Source organism: Podarcis tiliguerta, assembly GCF_965153285.1.
Source record: "Podarcis tiliguerta genome assembly, chromosome: 3".
NCBI classification, from domain to species: Eukaryota; Metazoa; Chordata; class Lepidosauria; order Squamata; family Lacertidae; genus Podarcis; species Podarcis tiliguerta.
Genome location: NC_139536.1, coordinates 89,438,636 through 89,465,840, shown reverse-complemented (window position 1 = coordinate 89,465,840; position 27,205 = coordinate 89,438,636). Strand labels below are relative to the sequence as shown.

Below are 27,205 nucleotides of genomic sequence, written 5' to 3'. Positions count from 1 at the left end.
TGTGCGGCTCTGACTTGCCAGAGCAGCGATGTCACACTGGCCACGTGACCTGGAAGTGTCTTCGGACAGCGCTGGCCCCCGGCCTCTTAAGTGAGATGGGCGCACAACCCTAGAGTCTGTCAAGACTGGCCCGTACGGGCAGGGGTACCTTTACCTTTTTAGGAGCGCCAGTTTGGCCCCACCAGCCTGGGTGCCCGGGGCTGTGTGCATGATCCTGGCGCCAAAATGTGTGGGTGCCCGGCCCCTTCACGGGGAATTTTGTGGGTGCTTGGGCACATAGGGAGCAGGCACTTATGTGTGCAAGCTTCCCTGAGTGAACGTCCCCTTACCATGCAACTGCCACTGGGAAATTTTATGTCAAGTGTTGCATTGCAGTATACTTGGCACGGATTGTTGCATTCCGACGATCATTTCGGGTGAGGAAGCCAGGCTTTTCATTATAACATTTCGACGTTTATATAACCAAGTTCTTCATTAAAAAAACAGAAGGAAACCCTCGATGCAGAGATGCACGAGGATGCCGGGAGGAGAGAGAAAGAGAAAATCCCCTCCAAACGCACTGCAAACTGAGGCTTAAACGGAAACAACCAGAGGTCAATGCAACGCCACAACTTGTCACTAACTGTAGTAGCAGCAGCAGCAGCCACGGCTCACAAAAGCTCCTATTTCACAGCTCGCGCTGCGGAAGGATATTTTACCTTGTTTACCCTGCAGCCAGCTCATTGAGTGAGTGGAAAGAGGGAAGGGGAGGGAGAGGGTTGGGCAGGCTTTGCTCGTGTGATTGGCGCTTCGCTGGCTCAATGGGGAGGCACCTCGGGGCTCGGGGCGGGCCCTCTCCGCGGAGCCAGTCGGCTCTGCGGCGGCGGGGACTGGGCAGGCAGTCAGTCTCTTAGCCAGCCAGCCAGCCTGCTCGCCTGCCTGTGCGCTCCGGGTCGGCGTAAATGCGCTGGAGCTGCTGCAGCCGCCGCCGTTTGTGACACCCAGTAAGTAGAGACGCAGCGAGAGAATTCCCAGCGCACGTAAGTAGCTATTAATACATGGTGGGGAGATGATGCCTTGCTGAAAGGGATTGGCTCGGCCATCCCTTTCCCTCCCTACCTCCTCCTCCTACCTCCAGGAATTAAGAGAGATCGACGCCTGAAATAACTGAGTATATATATATATACATATATATATATATTCTACACACGCGCACATATTCAACGTGCATCTTTAAAGTAGCAGCATTTCCTCCGCATCTCAGGACTCTCAAAAGGAGGGACAAAGAGGAAACCGGCGAAAGGAGGTCTCCTCTCTTGCAGAGCTACTATTGTTAAGTATTCGCCTTTCATGCTGCTGCTTCTTTTGCATCATCATCATCATCATCATCGCCGCTGCAGGCGCCTCGCGCTCCAGGATTTGCTGAAAAGCGAAGGGATTTTCTCCCCCCACTCTTGTTGGAGATAAATAAGCAAATCAGCCCCACGCGAAATGGAAGAGCATTGATCCGCGCCTGTCCTTGATTGCACTTTTTGTCTGATCAAAGGAAACGCACGCGAGGGAGGGCGCGCGCACACGAGAGCAGTCGTCGCGGGCGCGTGGATCCTCGCGCACCTCTCTCTTTCCCGGTGGTGACGGTGCCTTTCAATTTAGGAACATTTTCCCTCCCGCAAAAGGACAAAAAAGAGAGAGAGGAGTAAAGAAATCGATGACCAAATAGCGTCTTTCTATTTTTCTCTGTGTGTATTTGTATATACATATATATTTATATATATATATATATTATATTTTTCATCTTTTTGTTGTTGTTGGAGCTCCTTGCTGACCCTCTGAAGTTAAATGCTCCCTCGTTGTGGTTTGGGTTTTTTTTTTTCATATCTGGATAGTCCTTGCTATCAGGGAAAAAGCTTCAGACGCCATCTACAGTTAAAACGTAGGGGGAAAAATTGATTGGGGGGAAAAAAGAAGGAGGGGGAACCCAGTCGTCTGGCTGGTTGCTGCACGTTACCTGAACTTAACACTTTTCCAGCCGTGCGAGGATTTTGCAGGAGCGCAGAGGAAGCCAAATACTAAAAACGATTCTCACCTCTCTCCGTTCTCGACTTGTTCATTCCATTGTTACTTCTTTAAAAAAACAACAACACCACAGTTGCATTTCCTGAGAGGCCACGTTTTTGCAAAGACTCACACTTTGGCTTTGTTTGTGTCACTTTGTTCTCTTGCGCAAAAGCTCCCCGACGTGCCGGGCTTCTCCGGGAGAGGGGAACCCTTCGACTTGGCCACCGGCTCTCCAGTCTCCGCGCCCCCTACCTCCAGTTTCCTCTCTCGGCGACATAAACTGGACACTAACCCCACGGAAACCTGCCCTCCGAAATCCCCCTCTTTTCTTCCGACGACAGCACAAAGGCATCGTTGCGGCCGGCCTGATCTTCACAATAAACCCCCCTCTCCAAAACGGTTGTGTGTGTGTGTGCGCGCGCGCTCTGCTGCTGCTGCTCGCTCCCGCCTGCATCTGTGCGTGTTGTGTGATTTTTTGGGGGGGACCTTTTTTTGGAGGGCTTGCTCTCTCCATCCCCATGAACATACAAAGGTCAACCCCAATCACAATCGCACGCTATGGAAGACCTCGGAACAAAACCCAGGATTTTGAAGAGCTCTCTTCTGTAAGGCCCACCGAGTCCAGCCAGAGTTTCAGCCCCAACCTCGGCTCACCCAGCCCGCCAGAGACTCCCAACTTGCCGCATTGCGTTTCTTGCATCGGGAAATACTTACTGCTGGAGCCTCTGGAAGGAGACCACATTTTTCGAGCCGTGCATCTGCACAGCGAGGAGGAGCTGGTTTGCAAGGTAACAACTTTCCTGCCTCTCTTTCTCTTCTCCCACCTCCTGGGATATATTTTTTTTTAAAGCCTTTCTCTGTCTAGCGAGTTTATTTTTAGAAAGTACTCCGGAGTGGGGGCTGTGTGTGCTGGGGGCGGCGGCGAGCCATTGATTTAAGCACTGGGAGAAGTTTAATTAAAACAAACAGGGAGAAAAAAAAAAACCCTTGCATAATTTAAACGGCTCTCAGCAACTTTCCAGACAATGGCCACGTTATAACGGTGGCCTGGAGCCAAAGACTTGGGGAGGGGAGGAGGAGGAGGGGAGTTAGGCTCTGGAGGCCACATAGGTGGAAGTACGTCTAATCTAATTTCCCTCCTCTCTTTCCTTTCTGACTTCCCAAAAGGGAATCCCTTGCTAATTTTCAACCGGTCCTCCGAGGATATTTCACTTCCCTTGGGTGGTGCTGGATGCAAACTTGGCAAGTTGGCAGCTTTGCCTCTGTGTAAGACTGCAGTCCTGTGTAGGCTTACTTGGGAGGAAGCCTGATTCCACAGAGAGGGAGTTTTACATGTGTGGGATTGGGATGTGGATCTGAGTTATTTTTTAAAAAAAATGCACACGAGCACCAAGCCTCCTTGCTATGGATTGTTTGCAAACACAATCGCCCACGTTTCAGCAGGAAACAACAATAATAATAAAAAATCCTTGCACACTTGCATGCTTATTTTGTTAGAAGGGCATGCAGAAAACAACAACAGGGCTCAGACTTGGTAGGTTGCTGGCTTCTCGGTCTCTTCAGCTCCCCAGTGAAGGTAAACTGTGGAGAAATGAAGTCCACATGCTTCTCCTATGGAGGGAAGTGGCGTCCATTCACTCAGAGGCGATACTATTTCCTTTGTTCCTAAACTGCTGTGGTTACTCTTTCTTTCACTCTCCCTGGTGCCCTCTTGGAGCTCTGCTCCTGGAGCAGCCCCTGGAAAGGCTGCGTGGGAAGATTGCCACACTACACCACCTTTGTAATTACAGAATATTTCCCCCAAAATGTATATTTTTATGGGCTTGAGAACAAAACCAAAACAAGCTGCAATCCTAGTGTTGAATCGGCAGGCTGTGATGTAGACACATGGACCACCCTTTAAACAAGCCAAGCTTTTTGGTCACTGTAGACCAGGTGGATGTTTTTATTTAGATTCATATGTGGTGGCAAAATTAAATTGCAGCCCCTGGTTCGTCGCAAAGGGCTCTCTGTTCAGGGCACTATAAAATGTACTGGCCACCCGTGAGTCATGAACCCTAAATCTTAATAAAGATTTAGTTCTGCGCAGTTTATACCTGATTATGGAAAGTAGAGCCTCTCTGACCTTGCAAGGACTTCCACTGCACAAGGAACCAGAAAGTGGAGCGATGGTGCAGATAATTTAAAATGCATGCATTAGTTTGTCCAAAATTGATGCAGATCAAAATATTATCAGCCTCTTCTTGTGGGAGGAGCAGATGAAAGCCGAAGAACGAGCAGCTGAAATGCAAAGAATGACATCTTTATGAAGATGCACAAATCTCACAAGGCTGCCTTATCTGCTTGAAGATTTTCAGGAGCTAGTAACTTCTTTTTATACATCTAGTAGTTAAATTCGATCCAAAACCACCTGTGATTGTGTTCTAAAGGTATAGGAAACTACTGTGCTACAGAAGCAGAACTCCTGTATGAAAGAGCATCTTTGTCCATTATAATGTCTTTGAGCTTCAGGATGCGGAAGTATTAGGAATTTTCATGTTTTGAGGACACTGGCAACCATTTTTCATAACTGTAAGCTGAACGCCTCCCTAAAAAAACAAACCAAAAAACAACAACATTTCAGTTCCCCTCGCTTGCAAAATTGTAACCGTTCATGTTTGCCTTTAAAAAACAAAACAAAATCTGCCTCTTTGGCTGCTCCTGGAAAAATAGTGCCCTTGCATATACAGCTAATAATAATAATAATAATAATAATAATCAACCGACTCTTGTCTAAGTAAAAACAGGCTTGTGGATTAGCCCCACCTGACCCACCCCCATTAAGGGCCAGATAACAAAGGGGGGGCTGATGAGGCTTAATTTAATTTGGCTGGAACCCCCTGAGTATGCAAAATGCCATTCTAGAATCCAAATGAGCTCTTTTTTTTACTCTCGCTGCTGGAAAGAGCTATACTGGACTACCTATAAAGTCACATGTCCTGACTTTGCGTTATAAAGAACAACAAAGATAAGCTTTGGGGGAGCCAGTCAAAATGACATTTTTTTTTTTAAATGGCTCTTGGGAAATTTGGCTATTAAGGGGAAATGTTTTGCTTGCATGAGGGCCACACGTTTTTATAGTAGAAGGTGGTCATGGCTGCAATCCTGATCCTGGTTACCTAGGAGTCAGCCTCATTGGATTCAGCATGACTTCAGAGTAGACAAATAATGTCATGCAGACGATGTGCTGCAAGATTTCACAAGGAGGCTGCAGAGGTGGTGGGAATGTATATCTGTTCCCACAGCTTCTGGTATCATGGATGGGTTCCCCTGAAAGAAAGACATCTGGAGGAGACAAAAACAAGCACCACCTGCAATGGTCTTCCCTTTTACAGATATGTAGTTAACCAGTCAACAGGCCCTAGTAAAAGAGCTTTTCTCTTTCCACGCGTCAGGAATAACAGGAAGAGCTGTGGCGAATGCAGTTCATGGAATGCCAAAGCTTGCACTTATTTATAGAAACTTGCTAGAGAGTTTCTCAGCCTGCTGCGATCCTCTGCATGTTTACCTAGGAGCAAGACCCATTGAATTGGGTGAGACTTAGTTCTGAATGGACATGCATGGGATGCTGCTAGCAGGTATCTCAAAGGCAAGAGCTGTTCCGCTTCAGAGCATGACATCAAGATAATGGCTTCAAGACAGGTTTTGCGTGCCTTAAATTAATTTCTGAATTGCTAAGCTACAAGCTATAGAAAGAGCAAGTGGTGAGCCACAGTCATTTATCCTTACGTTGCGCAATATGGTTGGCCTGCGTTCTTCAGCATTAATCTGACTTTGTAACTTCCTGACCTTCATTACCAAGGGACAAATGCATCAGAATCGCGCAGCCTTTGCGAATAATGAAGGCCTTTGTGTCACGCACTGGTTATGCCTTCTTACTGCAGTGCACCCGTTATTCTCAATGAAACGTTCCCATTGCCTGGAATCCAAATGTCTCAAGCACTGATTCATTCATAATCGCTGGATTAGTGTAACATTTTTTAAAAAAATATATTTGAGTTTCCCAGCATGCTTGGTGATTCCTTACCATTTCATTCACGAGAACGCAAGGTGGATGTGTCTGCAAGGTTAGAGAGGCACTCGTTCTGCTAAAAAAAGATGCACTAAAAATCTCCATAAATATTAAAAGGCAAATACAAGTTTGCAAGTTCATTAGAACATTTCCCTAGTCTTATGGGTAGGGAACTCGCAGCCCAGGGGCTCAGCCCACCTCCCAAAGTGACGTCTCATATGTTCGCCATCATTGCATTTGCACCTAAGCTTCCCTGTTGCCCATCTCCCAGGATTTTCTCCTATGCAAGCCATCACAAGCGAAGGGCTATCCATTTTGCCTCATCTTACAACCGCTTGCCCTGTCACCGTGTGAACAGCAACCGAAACCTTGTGTTTTCTGTTGCTTAGCAACAGAAACATCAGAGTCCTTCCCTCGTTTTTTAGCATTTCAGACACAACTCTGAGACGTCACCAAAGGCCTCTTTAACTCCTTCCTTTTGTGAAACAGCAAGGGAGGTCTTTTCTGTATCTCAGCTCCAAATTCCTATGTGGCAGTCTTCAACCTTGGGTGCTTTGCTGTTGTTGGACTACAATGCCCATCCTCCTCAGCCAATTGTCATGGAAGATGGGAAGTGTAGCCCAAGAACTGGTGGGAACCTAGGGTTGAAGAGCATGGGGATAGACAAGGAGTGGGGAATGGGATAGACTCTGCCAACCTCTGTTGGTGCTTGAGGATGGAAGAGGTCGTTGCCTGCATATTGGAGAGGGGAGGAAGGAATTTGAGAGCCTCCACTTCCATATGAGTTGCGGACCGTGGCACTATTTGTGTTGCCCAACAAGAATTTTGACTTCGCTCATTCCTTCCACTGCCAGAGAATAGAATCATAGAATTGTAGAGTCGGAAGGGACACTGAGGACCTTCTAGTTGCAACCCCCTGTGATGCAGGAATAAGCAGCTGCCCCACCAGGGAATCGAACCTGCAACCTCAGGTGCATTATCAGCACCACGTTCTCTAACCAACTGAGCTATCCAGTCCAGAACTACAACTTTCGCCAACCCCAGGCAGCATGGCCAGTGGTCAGGCATGATGGGAATTGAAGTCTGAAGGGCACCATGTTGACTTAACCCTTTGATAACCAGAAAAAAGGTTGTGATAGTAGCACAACTTGGTTTGCAAGATGGGTGGGTAAGGGGGAACCAGTGGTCCTCCAGGTGTTGCCAGATTACAATTCCCATAATTTTTGACCATTTAGCCCATGGTGGCTGGGGCTGATGGGAGATGGAGTCCGACAATATCTGGTGCCTCAACCCTGGTTTAAAAAAATTAAAATGAGAATACAGAGGGAAGGGGGGAACTGGGAGACAACTGAGAGTGCAATTATCACATATAAGAAGAGAAAGGTGAATTATGTCAGTAACCAATTTGTGTGAATGATAAAAATATAAATAAAAGTTTATTTTTAAAAAACAAAACAACAACGGCCCTGGTTTACTAGAGAGTATGGTCCTTTTCAAGAAATGTAGTATGCTCTGCTTACTCTTTAAAACCCATATCAGAGTTTTCATTCAGATACGGAGTCAGTGTGGTATAGTGGCGAGATTGTTGGACTAGGACCTGGGAGGCAAGGGTTCAAATCTTCTCTTGGCCTTGAAAGCTCACTGGGTAACCTTGGACCGATCACTGCCTCTCAACCTAACCTACCTTGCAGGAGTGGGAGAACTATGTTTGCCACCTTGAGCACCTTGGGAGGAAAAAAGAAAAAGGTGGGAAGTAAATGCATAGAACCATAGAATTGAGGAATTGGAAGGGGTCCCGAGGGTCATCTAGTCCAACCCCCTGCAATGCAGGAATCACAACTAAATGAGTGTCTGGGTGCTGGATCCATTGGTGGTATGGGTGGACGGACAGATTGGACAGCCCCTCAGAGGCAGTGCATAAGAGCAAAACAAGAGTGGGGGAACCCTAAATGTTTTGAAGCATGATACAGTGGTACCTCGGGTTACATACGCTTCAGGTTACATACACTTCAGGTTACAGACTCCGCTAACCCAGAAATAGTACCTTGGGTTAAGAACTTTGCTTCAAGATGAGAACAGAAATTGTGCTCCAGTGGCGCGGCGGCAGTAGGAGGCCCCATTAGCTAAAGTGGTGCTTCAGGTTAAGAACAGTTTCAGGTTAAAAATGGACCTCCAGAACGAATTAAGTACTTAACCCGAGGTACCACTGTACAGTGGAACCTTGGGTTGCGAACGTGATCTGTGCAGGAGGCACATTTGCAACCTGCAGCGCCGCATCTGCGCACGCATGTAATGCGATTCAGCTCTTCTGCGCATGCACAAAGCACAATTCAGTGGTTCTGCGCATGCGCGAGCGCCAAAACCCAGAAGTAACCCGTTCCGGTACTTCCGGGTTCGGAGTGGTCCGTAACTTGAAAACGTGCAACAAGCAACGTTCCCAACCCGAGGTATGACTGTACTTCCCTCCCCTCCCCTTTGCTGCAGCTTTATTGGCCATCCAGAATCAGAATTTTCATAGATTCTGAGCTGTCGTTGAATTTTTTTGATGCTTTTGTTTGCAAAGAACCGGACGTTCCTTTTTAAAACAAGCCTATTTATGTTTCTTCCCGCTTATCAGCCAGGAAATTAGGCCATTCACTTTCCTTTCTCTCACTGATATAATTTACGTAGGCTGGTTGGAGTGTGTGTTGGGGTGAAAACCCTCGTTTAGTTTTCGTAAGGAAGAAAGCACTTCCAGACTGCTCAGGGCATAGTCTGCTGAAACAGAAGCGCCAGTTTGCAATTTGGACATCTTCGCTTTTGTAATATGCAGAGAGGTTTTTAAATCGGTGTGCCTTTGCTACAGCCTGTCTCCTTTCTATCTCTAACCCTTTTGTTTTGATTGCCAATTGCATCTCTAGGTGTTTGATATCGGCTGCTACCAAGAGTTGCTCGCGCCCTGCTTCTGCCTGCCCCCTCACGACAACATCAACCAAATCACTGAAATCATTCTCGGGGAGACGAAAGCCTATGTGTTCTTTGAGAGGAGCTATGGGGACATGCATTCCTTTGTTCGTACCTGCAAGAAGCTGAAGGAGGAGGAAGCAGCCAAGCTGTTCTACCAGATAGCGTCTGCTGTGGCGCACTGTCATGACGGCGGGCTGGTGCTGCGAGATCTCAAGCTGCGGAAATTCATCTTCAAGGATGAAGAAAGGTAAGGGATTTCTCTCCCTTCCTCACGGCCCTTTGGAATCCACCAAGGAGTGTGTCAGGGATGCAGTTTTGAAAGGGGTTCTTTTCTGAAGGCTCATACTGTTAGCCCCATATGGAAGTAGAGGAAACATTCCTGCCAGTTTTGATGGAAGATCTCAGAGAGCAGGTGGTGGTTATTCCACCTTGTTTCCTTCTGGTCCCTGGGGTGAAGCCACTGCCGCCATGTAGCTGAAGCTAAGCAGGTCTAGGTGGGGTGAGTGTCTGGATGGGAGACGTCGTGAGAATCTGTACGGCGATGAGTTACATGAGAGAAAAATGGGATTAAGATGTAATGAAATTACACGCATGCATACTCACTCTTTCTCTCTCTCTCACACACACAATGTTCCTCTTAAACTAGAATCTGTACAAGTTAACTTGTGATTTTCCTCTTAAAACCAAAGTTAATACTCCTTCCGTACACACACACACAATCTACACTCACAAACATATCTTTTGAACAGTGGATTTCTATTTTCCATTCATTTGATTCCTGGGGAAAAGTGGGGGTTTTTTGGGGGGGGCAGTTACTGTGAGAGATTGCTTTGGGGTAGAAAAGCGATGGATGGGTTTATAAGATAAATAAAAAGAAGAAGGGATGAATAAAGTGTGTACCGCCCCCAACCCCACCCCGGTTTGGCGACTGCTTGATGTATATTCTGCTTTTTGGAGCAATAAGCCCTTGTTGCCAGGGTGTTGTAAACCCCAACCTACCCTACCCACTGAAAAGTTTGGCCAGGATTCACTTCTGCCTTATGGAGAATCTTGCACCAAGTGGCCCAAAGGGCTGCCTCTGTTGATGACAGGTGGGAACATGGAGACTAGAGGCAAAGAGTGTGCCTTCTCATTCAGGTAAAAATGTGTGAATCACTTAACAGACCTTTTACTGGCCTGTAAAGCTAGGACAGGTGTCGCTGCTTCTTTTCTAAGCGGGGCAAGCATGGGGACGTCTGGGTTGTTTTAGTACACTCTTAAACGAGTGTTTGGTTCCTGGGGTCCACTCGTAAAACCCAAAAACATGCAGAGCCAGGAATCCTCAGAACTGCCGCCCACCCCTGTGCAAGGTGTGGGGAGCTGCTTACCTGTCTTGGGGCTTCTTACCTGCCTCCTTCCCAAAGCTGAGTAACACTGCAAAAATAGCTGTGTAAGGGTGGGTGGAAATAAATAAATCAAGAGAGGGTTTCCTCCTCTTTCCATTCATTTATTTCCTCCTCACCTGCAGAAAGCTGTGATCGTGTAAGTAAAAGAAGCATAAGATGTGAGTTACCTGTGTGATGTTTGTTGTTTTCTCTCTTTTCTTAAAGAGAGATGTCACTTTTTTAAGAGAGATGTCACTTTTGGAGCAGAGGTTCTAACACACACACACACACACACACACGTTTGCAATGCATTAAGCTTGACTTGAAGGGACCTTTTGTAATTCTTTGTTAATGTAATGAATTGACACATGTTAAGCTGGTTTCTTAAGCTTGCTAATAATATCCACAGAGGTAAGGAGACTGGAGGAGGCAGTGGAAGGGAAAAAAGACATGTTGCATGTGTGATGTCCCGTAAATACAGCAGGATTCTTAGATGTTTGGGATGACTGGATAAGGCAAAGGGGTGTTTTACCTTTCCATCTTGGCACCATAAGCAAGCAAACAAGCAAGAGTGAGTGTCTGCTAATCAGTGTGTTTGTGGCTGCTGGTGATTAGAATTCCTTTCCTGTGCTTATCAGTTTTCTAGGGTACTTACATCACGTAAGGTAAATGCCATGGCTGGAGGTGACAGGCACAAGAGGGAATGGTGCTAGAACAATGAGGACCAGAAACAAAAAGTTGCTCAGTCTTCAGGGTGACCTGCAAAACATTTTTTTTTTTAAGAGTTACAATTTTTTCTGCATTACTTGAAACCTCCTTAGCATGTTTCATATAGTCTTCTTCAAATGCAAAGCGTGAAACAGTACATTCCTGAAACCACAATACAGTGGTACCTCAGGTTAAGTACTTAATTTGTTCCGGAGGTCCGTTCTTAACCTGAAACTGTTCTTAACCTGAAGCACCACTTTAGCTAATGGAGCCTCCCGCCGCCGTAGCACAATTTCTGTTCTCATCCTGAAGCAAAGTTCTTAACCTGAAGCACTATTTCTGGGTTAGCAGAGTCTGTAACCTGAAGCGTATTTAACCTGAAGCATATGTAACCCGAGGTACCACTGTAATTGGTATCTACAAAGAAAAAACTGGCCAGTGCGTTTGACTGACTGGTGAGAGTGTTCAGCTTTCCTTTCCTTTGCCATCGCTGGATGAATGATAAAAATGCTCTCACACTTTTTGACTGTTTCCCCGCCTACCAAGGAAACCAGGAAAGCTTTTAAGAATAGACAGAGCATTTGCCTGTTGTGTTATACACACACACACACACACACACACACACGCACTATGCACGCACCTGTGCTCACACAGGCAAGTCTTTCTCCTTCGCTTCCCATTTTCCAAATACTGGAAAATGCCCAATTCCTAGCTGGCAATATGGATTTGGCAGAATAAAATTGGTGGTGGTTGGTGATAGAAAATGTTAACTGCAAACTTGATTAGTTGGACCGCCTTCTCAAGCTGTGATGTTCAAACTTCCCTAGCATAATTCCTGGGTGACGTGGAATGAACTTTTGATTGTATTCAAACTACTATTGATTTAGAATTCAAACATCTATAAAGATTTTTTTTTTGGGGGGGGGATATTTTGTGTTTCTGCTGTCAGGCAACAGTATTTGTTGTCAGGTTCTGTAAATTGATGCAGTTTGAATGGAGTATTGTTAGAGAAGAAGGGAAAAGACATTGCTTGGTGTAAAGGTAAATGACCCCTGGATGGTTAAGTCCGGTCAAATTTGACTGTGAGGTTGAGGTGCACATCTTGCTTTCAGGCTAAGGGAGCTGGTGTTTGTCCCCAGATGGCTTTTCTAGGTCATGTGGCCAGCATGACTAAACCGCTTCTGGCGCAACGGGACACCATGACGGAAGCCAGAGCACACGGAAACTCGGTGTACCTTCCCACCATAGCGGTACCTATTTATCTACTCACACTGGTGTGTTTTCGAACTGCTAGGCTGGCAGGAGCTGGGACAGAGCAATGGTAGCTCTCCCCATCACACAGATTCGAACTGCTGACCTTGCGATCAGGAAGCCCAAGAGACTCAGTGGTTTAGACCACAGTGCCACCTGCGTCCCCCGTCCCCCCATTGCTTGTAATGTGTTGGTTTCTCCCCCTAACCACCCACCCTGGGCCTACAATAGAGTAACTGGAGTCTTGGTTGAAATGAGAAGTATTTTGAACACAGTTCCCCATGTTCCCCTGTAGTGGAACATGGAACTTAAATTTAACCTAGGAGACTTAGATCAGTTGATTTGTAGCTACTTTCATGCAACGGCTTTGGGGTCTTTTTCCTTGCACACCTTGTCACAACTATGAATTTGGGAAGCCTGGTTGGGGTGGGTGCCCAAAAGCCTGAACTGGAATACTTATGTGAAAACAAAAAAGCCCCCTTCCATTTAAACACACACACCCATTTTCGTCCAATGAATCTTTTAGGTCAGTGTGTGTAGAGAGCATGCCCCCTTTTGTGACTGGCATTTGGTTTTCCCTGTTGTTACATTCCTTATTTCCTTTCTCTACACCTGTGATCTTGTACTCTCATGGTTGCTTGTTGGTTCTCCTTAGTTCTTAGCTGTGGCTCAGGGGGGCTGTTATCAACTGCTGCTGCCCAACTCAGTACAGATGCTCTATTCCGACATTGCAGTTATGCGTGTCCTTGACTCTGATGCCAGTGTGGTGTAGTGGTTAAGAATGGACTCGTAATCTGGTGAACCGGGTTCGCTTCCCCGCTCCTCCACGTGCAGCTGCTGGGTGACCTTGAGCTAGTCCCACTTCTCTGAAGTCTCTCAGCCTCACTCACCTCACAGAGTGTTTGTTTTGGGGGAGGAAGGGAAAGGAGATTATTAGCCGCTTTGAGACTCCTTCGGGCAGTGATAAAGCGGGATATCAAATCCAAACTTCTCTTCTTCTTCATTAGTTGCCTTGCCAATGCAGCCTTGTGCAGGTGCTTAGGTGAGTCCCAACCTTATCAAACAGGATGCTCATAGACTCTCCTTGTCCAAGTGTATACTGTAAATTGTGATCCTTAATGCTTGGAGGTGCAGTTCCCCAGCTTTACATATTCTGCTCTGTGGGTAAGACTGAGTACTTTATGATGCAAGAATTAAGGTCTCTTTATTACCTGAATGGAAGCTTCAATAGGCTGCTATTCAGCAAATGTGTCCTAGATGCTTTGAGTCATTCCGTTGTTTGTTGGGAAATGCCCGAGAAGCCAATGGACAGTGCATACAACTTTGCCTACGATATTGTTTGCTTGAAATGGCAACACCTAGATCTCTTGGGTGGATGGAGTTGTCGGAGCAAAATGGATGCAAATAATTTGATGTTGGGGCCAAAGCACAAAGGCATGGTCCCATCTATCTTTCAAGTCTGTAGATAAGGATCGGTCTGTGGGTCTTGCATAAAATAACTTTTATGCTCTTAAATTATAAGAGTCTAGAGCTAAAACACTGCCTAGGTACAGAGCTTGCTTTGAGTGATAGATCTATTTTTCTTGCCAGCAAATTATTAATGTTTGGAGGGTATTAAATCTTCAATTATATTCAAATATTAGCTGTCACAATATTTGACACTGAAAAAGTTTGTGCTCGTTAATCAGTCTTGTTAACAAGGTTGGGATCATTTTTAAAATATTGAGACTTAAGGCATTCTGTTTACTTCTGAATTTCCTTGCATAAAAAGAGATTTGTCTCTAGGTGAGAGTTGAGAAAGAACCTGACTTGCCTTTGTGTTTTGTGCTAATATAAACATCAGTCCCAATAGTTTAAAAAGCCAGTGTGGTACATGAATGCCTACTAGGTCTGTATGTAGTTATGTTGGTCTGTATGCTTTCCTTATCTAATCCCACCTGCTCACCTTGTTTAGCTAGGATTTGCATTACAACCAAAATCTGCAAAGGCCAGAGTCAGTCCTAGCAAGACCTAAGCTGATCAATCAGCATATCACTGTAGCAGCAGCATAGGAGTTCCTTCCTCATGGCACAGTCATACCTAGATGGAATAGTAGTGTAGGTATGATTGCTTCCTATGCCCCTGGTACCTGGACCTCCAGGGAAGACAGCAGCCAGACACAACTGGCTTGCAGGAAAGTAGGTATTCCGCCACTGTGGCACATAGGAAGTGACCTTGTAACAAGTCATACCATTGGTCCATATAGTGGTGCATTGTCTGCACTGGACTGGTAGCAAATTTCCAGGCAGGATTCCAGGCACGGGACAGTCCCACCTCCTTGGGGATGCTCGGGACTGAACTTGCAAAGCTCTCCCACTGCCCTTCTCCTTAGGAGCTGGACCTAAGGCATAGCCCTATGGAACGCCCTCCCACCAGATGTCAAAGAGAAAAACAACTGGGAGTGGCCACCGAGACCACATAACACCAGTCTTGAAAGACCTACATTGGCTCCCAGTACGTTTCTGAGCACAATTCAAAGTGTTGGTGCTGACCTTTAAAGCCCTAAACAGCCTCGGTCCAGTATACCTGAAGGAGCGTCTCCACTCCCATCGTTCTGCCCGGACACTGAGGTCCAGCTCCGAGGGCCTTCTGGCAGTTCCCTCGCTGCGAGAAGCCAAGTTATAGGGAACCAGGCAGAGGGCCTACTCGGTAGTGGCACCCCCCCTGTGGAACGCCCTCCCACCAGATGTCAAAGAGAAAAACAACTACCAGACTTGTAGAAGACATCTGAAGGCAGCCCTGCTTAGGAAAGCTTTTAATGTTTGATACATTACTGTATTTTAATATTTTGTTGGAAGCCGCCCAGAGTGGCTGGGGAAACCCAGCCAGATGGGCGGGGTATAAATATATTATTATTATTATTATTATTATTATTATTATTATTATTATTATTATTGCTAATGGGGTATGCACAGTCCTACTGCATTGATTTCTAGTTATACCTTCCTGTAGATGCTTGGGTAAATCATTTCAGGTTTTTGCTCTGCTCTGCTCTGTTTTGTTTTGTTTTATTTAACAATTCAGCGAAAGGAAACTCAGCCCACAAAAATGTGACCAGAGACGCAAGCTGTTACATTCCTTACCGGTTGCCAAGTAGTAAGATTTCTCAGAGCAATGAATGACTCTGGTTTTTTAACCGCCTGTCACCCTTTATTGCAGCCAGCTGATTTACAGTGATTTACAGTTGGAGCTAGTAACCTTTTGAGCAATGCTTTGGGTAAGGGGGGGAGTGAAGCCATGGAGGAATTATGGGAGGCCCCTGTTTTAAGATTCATCTTAAGGCTGAGCTTATGAATTTATTGGTTCCGGAACGATCACGACATCGGTGATGGGTTTCTGCAGTCATGCTAGGTCACAAAATGCTTTGCAGCTTTCGTAGCATGCTTCATCTCAGAAACCCTGTGTGGTAGGCTGTTGCTTTTTCCACTTGAGGAACTGAGGCTGTAGAGTTTGGGATTTGACAGACTCCTGGTTGCAGAGGTTATGGGGTGGGGTGGGGGGAGTCCCATACTCTTTTCACACTGAATTTGTCCTAGTTGTCAACATCAGGTGGCAGCACTGATCTGTTAAGTGTCGGCCCAACACAGACAGGACCGAGCACATATTCCAGATTCTTAGATCAAGGTAGCAGATGTGCTGCTCTCCAGAGGTTGTTGGACTAAAATTTCCATCATTGTTGACCATTGGACCCTTGCTAGCTTGGTTTGACAATATCTGGGACCCACCGTGTTGGGTATCCCTGCCTTAGATGCCAATATGAAATTTCCAGGGATCTGTGCGCCAAGCTACACGTTGCACTTAATGTATAGCGTACCAGGATGTCGCCCAGTTTCAATTTTAGTTAATTGCAAGTGCGAATGGGAATATGGGAATATTTCATGGGATCACAGCCGAAGAACAAGCTTATCGGAGTCTCTGACAGCCCAGATTGCAGGTTGGTTTTGAGCTGGAATTGTGTGTATGTGGGGTATCAACCAGAATGATATTTTGCTGAATTTCCTCCCAATAGGTTTTGCCGCCTGCACCCGATTTTGCTGCTCCCTGATCCGCTGTTTCTACCAGCACTCTTTGCCTGGTTTGTGGGTCAGCGTAGGAAAGGATATTCACCATTTGGAAGACCAGCCAAAAGCACGCTTAGAGCTTGGATAGAATGTTGGAGGAGGGGAAAATAAAGATCTGCATTTAGTTTTAAATTGAATTGCATCCTTTTACTGCTATGTCATATGTGACCCATCCTCTGCAAGACGACGTCAGTTGGTTTTATGGTACTGCAGATCTCGCTGGTAAAAATTGAGTGGTGTTCCATTTTCCTTTGTATTCCGGATTCTTTCCTTTATCCACTTTGATATCTGTGCCATTCCCTCTTGCTTTCTTGTGTAACTCTCTCCCCTTGAGGTGCACACATGCTGAGAAGCCATGTTTATGTAACTATGGAGGATGATAGTCCTTATTAACTCAGAACCGAGAAGAAAGTCACAAGGTCAAATGATGGGTCATCTTTGCTGTGGCAGGTGAAAGAAGAGATCAGTTTTCATCCCAGAAGCACCGCGCTTTTTTCTCATGATTTTGGAACTTGTCCATGTGGGAGAAAGACTGTGGGAGGGGTTTTTTGTTTGTATTTTCGTCCCCTTTGGGCAATAACTCTCATTTATCAAATAACAGAAAGGGAATAGTTATGCAACTTCCTTTGACATCAGAGTTTAGACTACTCTTTTTGGATTTCAACATCTACTCATGTTGTTGTTGTTGTTGTTTAGTCGTGTCTGACTCTTCGTGACCCCATGAACCATCTTTCCCAACATCAGGGTCTTTTCCAGGGAGTCTTCTCTTCTCATGAGGTGTCCAAAGTATTGGAGTCTCAGCTTCACAATCTGTCCTTCCAGTGAGCACTCAGGGCTAATTTCTTTAAGAATGGATGTGTTTGATCTTCTTGCAGTCCATGGGACTCTCAAGAGTCTCCTCCAGCACCATAACTCAAAAGCATCAATTCTTCGGTGATCAGCCTTTTTTATGGTCCAGCTCTCACATTATTCGCTTATATTGTGTAACAAAAGATTCAGCAGTGGAATTGATAATCCTGATGAATGTTGGTGCCTGGAATCTCGAGAAATGGTACATGTAAGGGTTTGACAAATCAAGTCTTGCACCTGCTCCTGATTTTTTACTCCTCCCTTCCAAAGTGCCACATCGCCGAAGACCCAGCAGGTCTACAGGACTGTGAATGCACATAGTGGCAAGGATGTTGTAGTTCCATGCTCTAGAACTCGATGTGATTGCACCTTGTGACATGCTCCAATTGACTCCTTTGTTTGAATCCTACCCTCCCATTGTGATGGCCCCCACTGATTTGCTTTGGGGTTTGTAAAGTCATGTTGCTTCATTCTGAAAACATAACATTCCACCATCCCTGGTGGGGTCCCAGTCATGAAGCACCATCAGATCCTGACTAACTTCAGCTCCAGGGTTGAAGGGACCTGTGGTTCTCCAAATGTGTTGTTGGAGCACAGTTCCCCTCATCCTTGACCATGCTGACGGGGGTTGATGGGAGGTGGAATCCAATAACATCTAAAGAGCTGCAAGTTCTCAACCCATCCTGTTCCTTCCTTATCGTGCCAGCAGGGTCACCGTGTTGTCTCCTTAGCCCTGGCAGAGACTCAAGGCGTAGGCTCTTTCCAGATCAAGTGTATTGTTCTGCTTGCGCGGTTACCCACTACTAGTGTTGCATAGTGCTCTGCCAGCATGCTGGGCGAGTGGAGCGATGACATTGTGCTCAGTGGGTTTCATTTCAAGGATAGGATTTCCCTGTGCATCAGAATCTCTTTTGTAACCCTCGGATTCATCAGGGAAGAATAATGTGAACCGCTGTAGAGGGGGAAAACGTGTAGGACAGGCTGATTGTTTGCCAGAAACGGATGCTAACTCAGGAGTTTTCTTTGAAGGTCCTTCTGGAAAAGGTTTAATTGATCAGGTTTTGTTACATTGCAAAAGGGCCAAGTCTGAATGTACTCGAGTAATGAATGGCATATTGATAAGAAATTCAGAATGGTATTGTTTTTCATGGGCTTCCCTGACGGTTTCTATGGGGACAAAGACGCACTTCCCGTCTGAGTGCTATTTGCTGCCCTCTGATTGCACTTCTGTGGTTTCATTCACCAGTAATGGGAAAGCATTCACAGGCAGAATAGCTTCCCCTTTTTAAATAGCAATGATTCAAGCTTGCTTTTTTTTTTTTTTAAGCATTAGACTAATGCAGGGTTCTGTCAGTGATCTGAGAGCTGCATAATGCTGTCTGCCCAAGTGCTTCTTCTATCTCCTCTTCCGAACTGAAATGATATACTCTAATTACACTGGCTCTGACAGAAGGCTTTGCATTATATAGTAAGTTTTATAAAGCGGATCTTATCTAGCTGTGTGGAAGCCCCTATTTATCTAACTAATTTCAGCGCAACCATTCCCATGGCTAAGGGAAACAGCAAAACAATTGGTTCACAGGATGTCTTTAAAAATGGAAGCTCATGTTAGGAGAATATATATTTTTTCTTCATTCTGACTCTATATCTGGATTCTAATCTAAAACGTGATGCTGGCAACTTGCTGCTTGAAATATTCATTGGAGTTTTGTGTCCGTTCTGCCTGTGGCACTTCGTTTAGCAGCTGGGTTCAAAAAAGAGCATTGCAGGCGATGCCATAAATACAACCCTAGTCATAAATGTAACCCTAGTCACTGCTGTCTGCGCCTACCCTGGATGCATGCATGACACAATGTGGCTTATTCTTTATACATTGCAGATAATTTGGAAATGACGTGTTTCTCTCTCTCCCTCCTCCCACCCCCCCCCCCCATTTCCTACCATGTGCTAGAGGCAAAGAACCACCCTCTGGCATTCACTTCTACAGACTTGGGAGAGAGGTGACAATTCATTGTCCTGGGCTTTCCTACTGTTTTGCAGGTCGTCTCTCTTTCCCTGCATTTGAGATTGTGCTGCCAAGCCAACCAAAATTACGGACAATACCGCAGTTCCTAATCATAATGTGTCATGCTTTTGTTTCTCTTACTCTTCAGATGCACTAGGATAGCAATTGTCTATGCTAAATAATTTCAGGGTTCTTGTACTTTCCCCGTAATCAGTTTTATGAACAAATGAAGCCTCTCTCTCTCTCTCTCTCTCTGTCTCTCTCTGTGTGTGTGTGTAAAAAGCTACCCAGACATTGATCCACGGTGTATTTGCTCTGGTCCAATCCATTCAGCAGGATGAAAGCATGGCTCCTCCTCCTCCTCCTTTTTTCTTTATCCTGCGAGAGATTATAGTGGAACATGCAGATAAAGGCCAGCTGTTGTTCAGTGGCCTGGTTTAAACAAAATCTGCTTTGCTGTGACTGCAGGTCCTTGATTCTTCAGTACAGTATAGAAAGGGTTGGTGTGTGCGCGTGTGCTGAGAATCAAACGAAGCCAAGATTGGTATTCCAGTCTTTGTGGCAGGAGTCAGACATGTAACAAAAGGACACCCTTTTGTTCAGAAAAAAAACCGGAGTCCATTAAGCAACAGATATCTCAGGAAGGGAGACGAGAGTTGAGGTGGGGAGGGTTCCTGACCCTCCAATGTCAGATTTTCTGCTAAAGAATAAACAGAAGAAGAGAGAGAGAGACATGGGAAGTGCATAAATCTTTTGGAAAGGTAACCAAGGCAAGGACAAAAAGCACGCTGCTTTCTGGTTTCTTATCTGTGGCAGTTATGGGCATTGCATGTTGACTGACACAACAGCAGAGATAATTGAGGGAAAGCAGGGTTGGCAAAAGGGTGGGGATGATGATTACATAAATTGCCAGGAGATGAACAGAATAAAGCAAATACCCTGGATGCATATTCAGCATGACACATGCTTAAGTTAACAGGGTGTACAAAGGAAAGGCAGCTTCTATATTCTTCAGAATTTCTGTGTTTTCTAATCTTCATTCCGGAGACCCAAACCAACCAACCCTCCTAAGTTGATAATAGATCTGTTGCTGGGCTGGTTCTGACTATGATAAAGCTAGCAACACTTTGGTGGTAGGGATTTCACATACACTGAACTTGTGCTAGAACTGTATGGGAACGTCATTTGTGGGGACTGGGAAACAAATATGCTTCCACAGGTCTCAGGCATGGAGAAGAAGTATAGCTCAGTGATACAGCACAGGACCTTTCCCCCGTCCCCTCAGATTGTACGTGAAATATAAATGGTATGTGCTTCTGAGAAAAATCACCTCAAGTGTCATTGTTTTGTATTCGGCATTCAAAATTCGCCAGGTGCCAGGCGCATTTTGCACCTGGTTATCAACCATTTTGTGACCAAGCGCCAAGATGGCGTCTGACGTCTCCCACCATCTGGAGGTGCATGTTTTCACACATCAGCAACATATCCTGTAGTATTCTATCCATTTTATTTAATTAGCACAATCAGAAATAATTTCAGGAAATGAAAGGTTGTGTTGAAAAATACAACTTTCAAGCCGTCTGGCCCCAAAACGGCAAACAGGTGTTCCTTTTTGGCGACTGTAACCCTGGTTTAAGGAGCCATTTGGCGCCTAACTTATATAGCTGAGTTTCTAGCTGTATTTGTTTGCTTGTTATTTGCATCTGTAAACCTCCCCATATCAAGGAAGATCTCAGGGAGGAGAGCATACATAATAAAAAGCATAAAGCAATTAATTTAAGCATCGTTAAAATCACATTAGATCAATAAAAACTATCCGGAACAATTCAGCTGCAGCATCTGAAATGGTCATATTCACTCCCAAAGCTCCGCCAAATGCCTCTGTAAGCAGATGTGTCCTAAGCTGTTATCTGCAAAACAATCAGTGAGGGAGGCTGACTTAAAAGAGAAGCTGCGAGCAAGTTTTTAAGTATGCCTTGATTAAGAATTGGAAGGGTCAAGGCTATATGCTTCAGATCTTGCTTGCCTCCGGTTGTTCATCCTTCGGGCAAGAAGTGCCTGACTGCAGCTAAAGAGATAGTGGCTGTGCCCCGTAATAGTTTATTTCTGTGTTTGTTCCCGGGTTTCACTTAAAGCTGGTCTGTGTGTTGCCCATTTGGAAATGGGTGCATGTGCAGTACTCTGGCAGCACCTCCATTGTACATCGAGCGAAATGTGCGACTCAACGTGCGGCTACAGCTGCGCTTACGTTGGCCTGGATTTCTGCAAACCTTCCACCTATTTTTGGAAGCGGACAAACAATGGAAATAGGCCATATATCTCACATTGTGTGTTGCTGGGTAACACACACACATGTTAGGTGTCTGTTGTGCACATAGTATTTCTAGATCGTAAACGTGAACCAGCCCTCCAAGAGAGACAAAGCAGTCAAGGGCAGCTTTTGCTGGTGCTTTTTAAAAAGCAAACAGTTGTTTCTGGAAGTAGTCAAGTTATATAAGAATGGCATGGAAGTGAAAGCAAAGTACAGTGGTGCCTTTGGTTATGAACTTAATTCGTTCCGGAGGTCCATTCTTAACCTGAAACAGTTCTTAACCTGAGGTACCACTTTAGCTAATGGAGCCTGCTCCGCCACCACTGCGCAATTTCTGTTCTCAACCTGAGGTACTACATCTGGGTTAGAGGAGTTTGTAACCTGAAGCATTTGTTACCCGAGTTGTTTGTAACCCAAGGTACCACTGATGATTATGATTATTTATGAAAGGAGTCCAGGGTTGCAAATGTAATAAGGGCCCTGCTGGATCCAGGATTAGCGATATACCAATATATCACTATGTCTGAAATAAGGATGGAACTACGCAGAGGCATTGTCTAGCTTCACGGTTTTCCCCGTACACACACATATTCAGTCATACCTCATGTTACGTTTGCTTCAGGTTGTGCTTTTTCAGGTTGCGTCCTGCGGTGACCCGGAAGTACCGGAAAGGGTTACTTCCGGGTTTTGCCGCATGTGCAGACGTGCAAAATGACGGATCCCGTTCGCAACCAGAGGTACCACTGTATCATGATTCATGACATATTGCCAGGTCAAAAATTATGAAACCGATATCACAATATGGACTCCAAATCAGCTTGGGTCAATATATCACCCAGTCCTACTTTATGCTCAACATTGCACCTGGGATTTAGTTCTCAATGACGTAGCATAATTTTTGTTTGGGGTGTATGTACCACTTCAGATGGTTTGGTGGGCATAGATCTCCTCATGGTGCAATGCTCCTTCATTAATTATTTTTCATATCCTTCTACATGGGCAACTACCAGGTTAGGGAGAAAGTTTCTAGTCTAGTTGACTCAGTGGCATACTGTATATTAGTTTTCTATGTAGAATAAGTTTTGTTTAATGAATAAGAATTCAATCTCACAATCCACATCTGAAGTGTTATAGTCCAGACACAGGTTTATCACCTCAGTTAGGCCTTGGACAACATCAGCAATGCACATGTGTACCTGAAGGTTTTCCAAATACTGTTTTGTTGCATTCCCACACTGGTTTCTTAAATTACTGGTATAAAAGATCCCCTTTGTGATTTGATAGGGTAAGAAGCATATAGTATGTCACTAGGGCTTTTGAAAGCTGGTGGGTAGCATGCCTTAGCAATGGCTTTCCCCACATTTTATTATTATTGACTAGGTGGGACATTATCAAATCAAGTTTTACTACTTCCTTACTGACACTGAGAACTGGAGGTTGACTTCCAGTGGCATGCAACGGCTGCTTTTGAGGAGATTTTGGAATATAGAGGATGCACTGAGGGAGAAATCAACAATAGCTTTTTAGCCATGGTGAAATGCTAGCTTCTGTCCTGTTAGGTAAGAGCTAGTGAATTAAACAATTTATGACTTCCTTGTCCAAAGGGTCTTTGTCAAAAGGACTTGCTGGTAAATATGGCTGGGTGCTTTTAGTTTTTTTATTGGCTATCTGTTTTCTAAACTAGAACCTAACAAGCTGGTGGTAGAATACTGAGCTAAGCGCTTGGTTGTCTGTGAATATGAGTGGGTGTGGGTGAAACCTTGAGGAAAGGAAGATTCAGTGAATAAATGAACCCTTTTGGGGTGCTGGATTTCTGGGAAACTTCCAGAGCTTACGAGGCTACTGCAGAGGCCAGTTGCTATACTAAACAAACACATGACTTTGCATCACTTGTGTTCATTTTCTGTACTTAAGTGTGAGAGTCTGGTTGACTTCTAAGGCATGTCTATATACTTTTTTTCTTACACAAGTGAAAATGCTCCTGTGAGTCACCATGATCTGAAGTTACTGGGGTTTTTTTTGCCCTTGTTACTGTTTTCTTCTTTTTATTTTAGGGGTAGTCTTATAACTTTTTGAGTTAATAATAATAAAAAAATCACTTTCTGTCAATTTTTAAACAAATACCTTAAGCAAAATGAAACAAATACCTTAAACTTGAGAAACGGGGATTGTGTCTAATGGGAAAACCATGCCTTGGAGGGAAAACTTACTGGATTATGAGTTATATTGGTATCTTTTCAGTGTAGTCTTTAGCTGTGTTTATGAAGCATCTCAAGTGTTGTTCTTTTTTTTAAAAAAAATGGAGACGATAGGCTTTGGTTTGGCTAATGTAGTTCTCTGCAAGCTGTCGGTTTTCTAAACTAAAAACCACTGGTGTTCTGCTTTCCAACAAGTCCAATGAAATGTGTGAAACGAAACTTCTGAAATAGGTAAAGGTACCCCTGCCCATACGGGCCAGTCTTGACAGACTCTAGGGTTGTGCGCCCATCTCACTTAAGAGGCCAGGGGCCAGCGCTGCCCGCAGACACTTCTGGGTCACGTGGCCAGCGTGACATCGCTGCTCTGGCGAGCCAGAGCCGCACACGGAAACGCTGTTTACCTTCCCGCTAGTAAGCGGTCCCTATTTATCTACTTGCACCCGAGAGTGCTTTCGAACTGCTAGGTTGGCAGGCGCTGGGACCGAACAACGGGAGCGCACCCCGCTGCGGGGATTCGAACCACTGACCTTTCGATCGGCAAGCCCTAGGCACAGAGGCTTTAACCCACAGCGCCACCCGCGTCCACTGAAATAGTCAGTGCCTATCTTAAACACCCTGGATATTCATTTGCCGGACCAGCTTCTGGCATTTTGGGAAATACCTGGGTCGTTTCCCAGTTTTGTGAACATTCTTGAATGTCCTTTGTCTTGGCGCAACAAGGCAACAGCGTGGGTATTTGCCAGTGAGTCTAACTGTGGCCTGTCTCTTCTTGCCCTACAGGACTCGAGTAAAATTGGAGAGCCTCGAAGACGCTTACATTTTGCGAGGGAACGACGACTCCCTTTCCGATAAGCATGGATGCCCCGCCTACGTGAGCCCAGAGATCTTGAACACAAACGGCAGCTACTCTGGCAAGGCGGCCGACGTGTGGAGTCTAGGAGTCATGCTGTACACCATGCTTGTTGGACGCTACCCCTTTCATGACATTGAGCCTAGCTCTCTCTTCAGCAAGATCCGCCGCGGGCAGTTCAGCATTCCAGAGACTCTATCCCCCAAGGCGAAATGCCTTATACGTAGCATTCTGCGCCGGGAGCCCTCAGAAAGGCTGACTTCGCAGGAAATTCTGGACCACCCTTGGTTTTCTACAGATTTTAATGTGTCTAATTCAGGATATGGTGCTAAGGAAGCAACGGATCAGCTGGTGCCTGACGTCAACATGGAAGAGGACTCAGACCCGTTCTTCAACTGAGCGTCGGGGACTAGTGTTTTGGGTGCTGCATGGCCAGGAAGGGACAACATGAAGGGAGTCCTTTCTGGCTGTGCAGAATTGTATCTGTGTCTCAGCCTGGCTTGATAGCAAGAGAGAGTGAGAGAGAGACAACCTGGAGTTCTTTTTTTTTCCTGGTTGGAGAAGGAACGCCCAATAAGTGAGCTAACACCACAGATGTAGCATGTGGATGGTTTAGATGGGAGGAATCGTTGCTATTCAGTTAGATTGACATAGAAAATAACGGAGGCGGCAGCACACAGAGAGACTGTAGCTTCTCATCTTTATGGAGCCAAGGACACTACGCATCCCAAGTTCCAGTGCAGCCACTAATCCACTCCTGATTCCGTTTCGTTTCATGTATTTACAGTTCCCAGTAAATAGAAACTTTTGCCTCAACTTGCATCTTGGCATCGCACTGTTAGATATTTAACTTCAGCCATTATTCAGGGAAGGTACAACTAGCTATTATTTTATTCTTTGTTTTCCTGGATTATTTCCCCCCCCCCCAAAAAAAAATCTGATGTTTAATAGTTACAAGTGGGATTCATTTTCGGCGGGCGGGGCAGGGGGTAGTGCACAAAAAGGAACACACGAGAAGTGGGTGCTAAACCATGCCTTTTGATAGGTTGTTCTAAAGTTCACATTTCTCCTTATTTTATTTTGGGCCAGGAGGAATTAACATTTAAAATGTTCTTTTCCACGTCCCTTGAAGGGATGGAAACTCACAAGCTGTTCAGGGTTAGTTTGATTATTGTTATTATTATTGGTCAAATGGCTTTGTGGCAGGAAGCAGTTACAATTCAGACGTATTTGACTGTTTTATTAGCAAAACTGACAACAACGAAAAAGAATAATTGTCCATATTTGGGGTTATGTGGTGTTTTTCTTCTTAACCGGGATTGAAAACACTGGCTTCCACTATACTGCACATGAATTTTGACCACAATATTTGGGGAAGGCTCCCTTTGCATCACCTAAAGAAGAAAAAGGCGGAAAGCCCTAACCCTGTAAACAAATTTTCCTCTGACACCCCTGAACATGATCAGAAGAGCTCTTTATATTTGAAGGGAAAAAGGCACCCCTACACTTACTTTGTGGAAAGGCAATGACTTGGGTTTTCTTGTTTTCGTTTTCTAAACAGGATACTGTTTTTAATTTTCTTCTCATTGATCTATTAATAAGCTGAATATTACCACGACACAGATCTGTCTTCTAAAAAGTACACGGTAATATGCACCTTTTTGTATTGTCAAGACTTATTTATTGATTAAACTGTCACAGTTGTGATGAATTAAGCCAGTACTTAATTACGGGTTGACTTGGGGGTGACATGTTACATGCTGTAGTTAACACACTTCTGTTTTGCTCTTCAGGTATTCCTGTCCCTAAATGATAATACTTTATTTTTTACTATTATTTTAGCCCGCCCACCCAACGCCACCACCTTCCTTAGAGAGCTTTCATTTTGATTTAGACTGGCAAATGATTTTTATTACTGCTTTTTATATTGCTGTATGATATTGAGGGGGTGTTGGGGTGGGTGGGGACACAAGAAAACAAACAAAACAGAGATCTCTTGGCATAAATATTTGTGTTTCCAGTACCTCAGTTGTTCTGATGTTACTGCCTGTATGCGTTTTTTGTGAAGTGGTCATGTTTTTTGGGTAGGTACACGTGGACTCTGTAGTATGTAAATGTTACTTGAATTTCGTGCTTAATTATAGTTATGTGGCATGTGCGTACTTGGCATTTGACGTATGGATGCTATACACCTGCTCTTGCAGGGAAGGTTTCGATCCCACTCTCAAGTTGATAGTTCCACAGTTCCTTATCAAGAGACAAAGCTGCAGCTGACCTGCCTTGGTTCTATTTTGGTATCTTAAGAATATAAAGGAGTAATGTTTTTACACTCTGAAGATGGTGCTGTGTTGAGGGATTTCTTCTTTTTTAAAAACAAACAAAACAACAATGTTTATTATTTTATAAACTTGTAGGAGGAAAGATTGGTGATGTGCATGGTGGGATTTTACTGCCTCTGGTGCTTTGTCTTGTATTTGGTTTAATGTTTTTTGTCCTAATCTCTTCAATAAACAAAATTGTGCATATTTAACTAAA

General features: G+C 44.9%; 1 protein-coding gene and 2 long non-coding RNA genes across 3 annotated transcripts; 2 read left to right on the top strand and 1 right to left on the bottom strand.

Moving 5' to 3' along the window:
* Positions 1–1,336: 1,336 nt before the first annotated feature.
* LOC310673446 lies at positions 1,337–2,103 on the bottom strand. Its single transcript, XR_014509018.1, has 2 exons — positions 1,988–2,103; positions 1,337–1,899 (listed from the first exon to the last, which is right to left on the bottom strand). It is a non-coding gene; the product is annotated as an uncharacterized lncRNA (long non-coding RNA).
* On the top strand, positions 1,892–27,205 carry TRIB2 (tribbles pseudokinase 2). Its single transcript, XM_083431778.1, has 3 exons — positions 1,892–2,825; positions 8,989–9,281; positions 24,601–27,205. Exons 1-3 carry the CDS (start codon positions 2,556–2,558, stop codon positions 25,067–25,069), a joined length of 1,032 nt encoding a protein of 343 aa, XP_083287904.1. The 5' UTR covers positions 1,892–2,555; the 3' UTR covers positions 25,070–27,205.
* LOC310673452 lies at positions 22,056–24,589 on the top strand. Its single transcript, XR_014509024.1, has 3 exons — positions 22,056–22,706; positions 23,753–24,051; positions 24,415–24,589. It is a non-coding gene; the product is annotated as an uncharacterized lncRNA (long non-coding RNA).

Bases quoted from the DNA above. Each gene is read 5' to 3' on its own strand.
- TRIB2 (XM_083431778.1), top strand. From the start codon at position 2,556: ATGAACATACAAAGGTCAACCCCAATCACAATCGCACGCTATGGAAGA. The intron at 2,826-8,988 runs GTAACAACTTTC...TTGCATCTCTAG, and splicing joins AGGAGGAGCTGGTTTGCAAG to GTGTTTGATATCGGCTGCTA. The intron at 9,282-24,600 runs GTAAGGGATTTC...CTTGCCCTACAG, and splicing joins ATCTTCAAGGATGAAGAAAG to GACTCGAGTAAAATTGGAGA.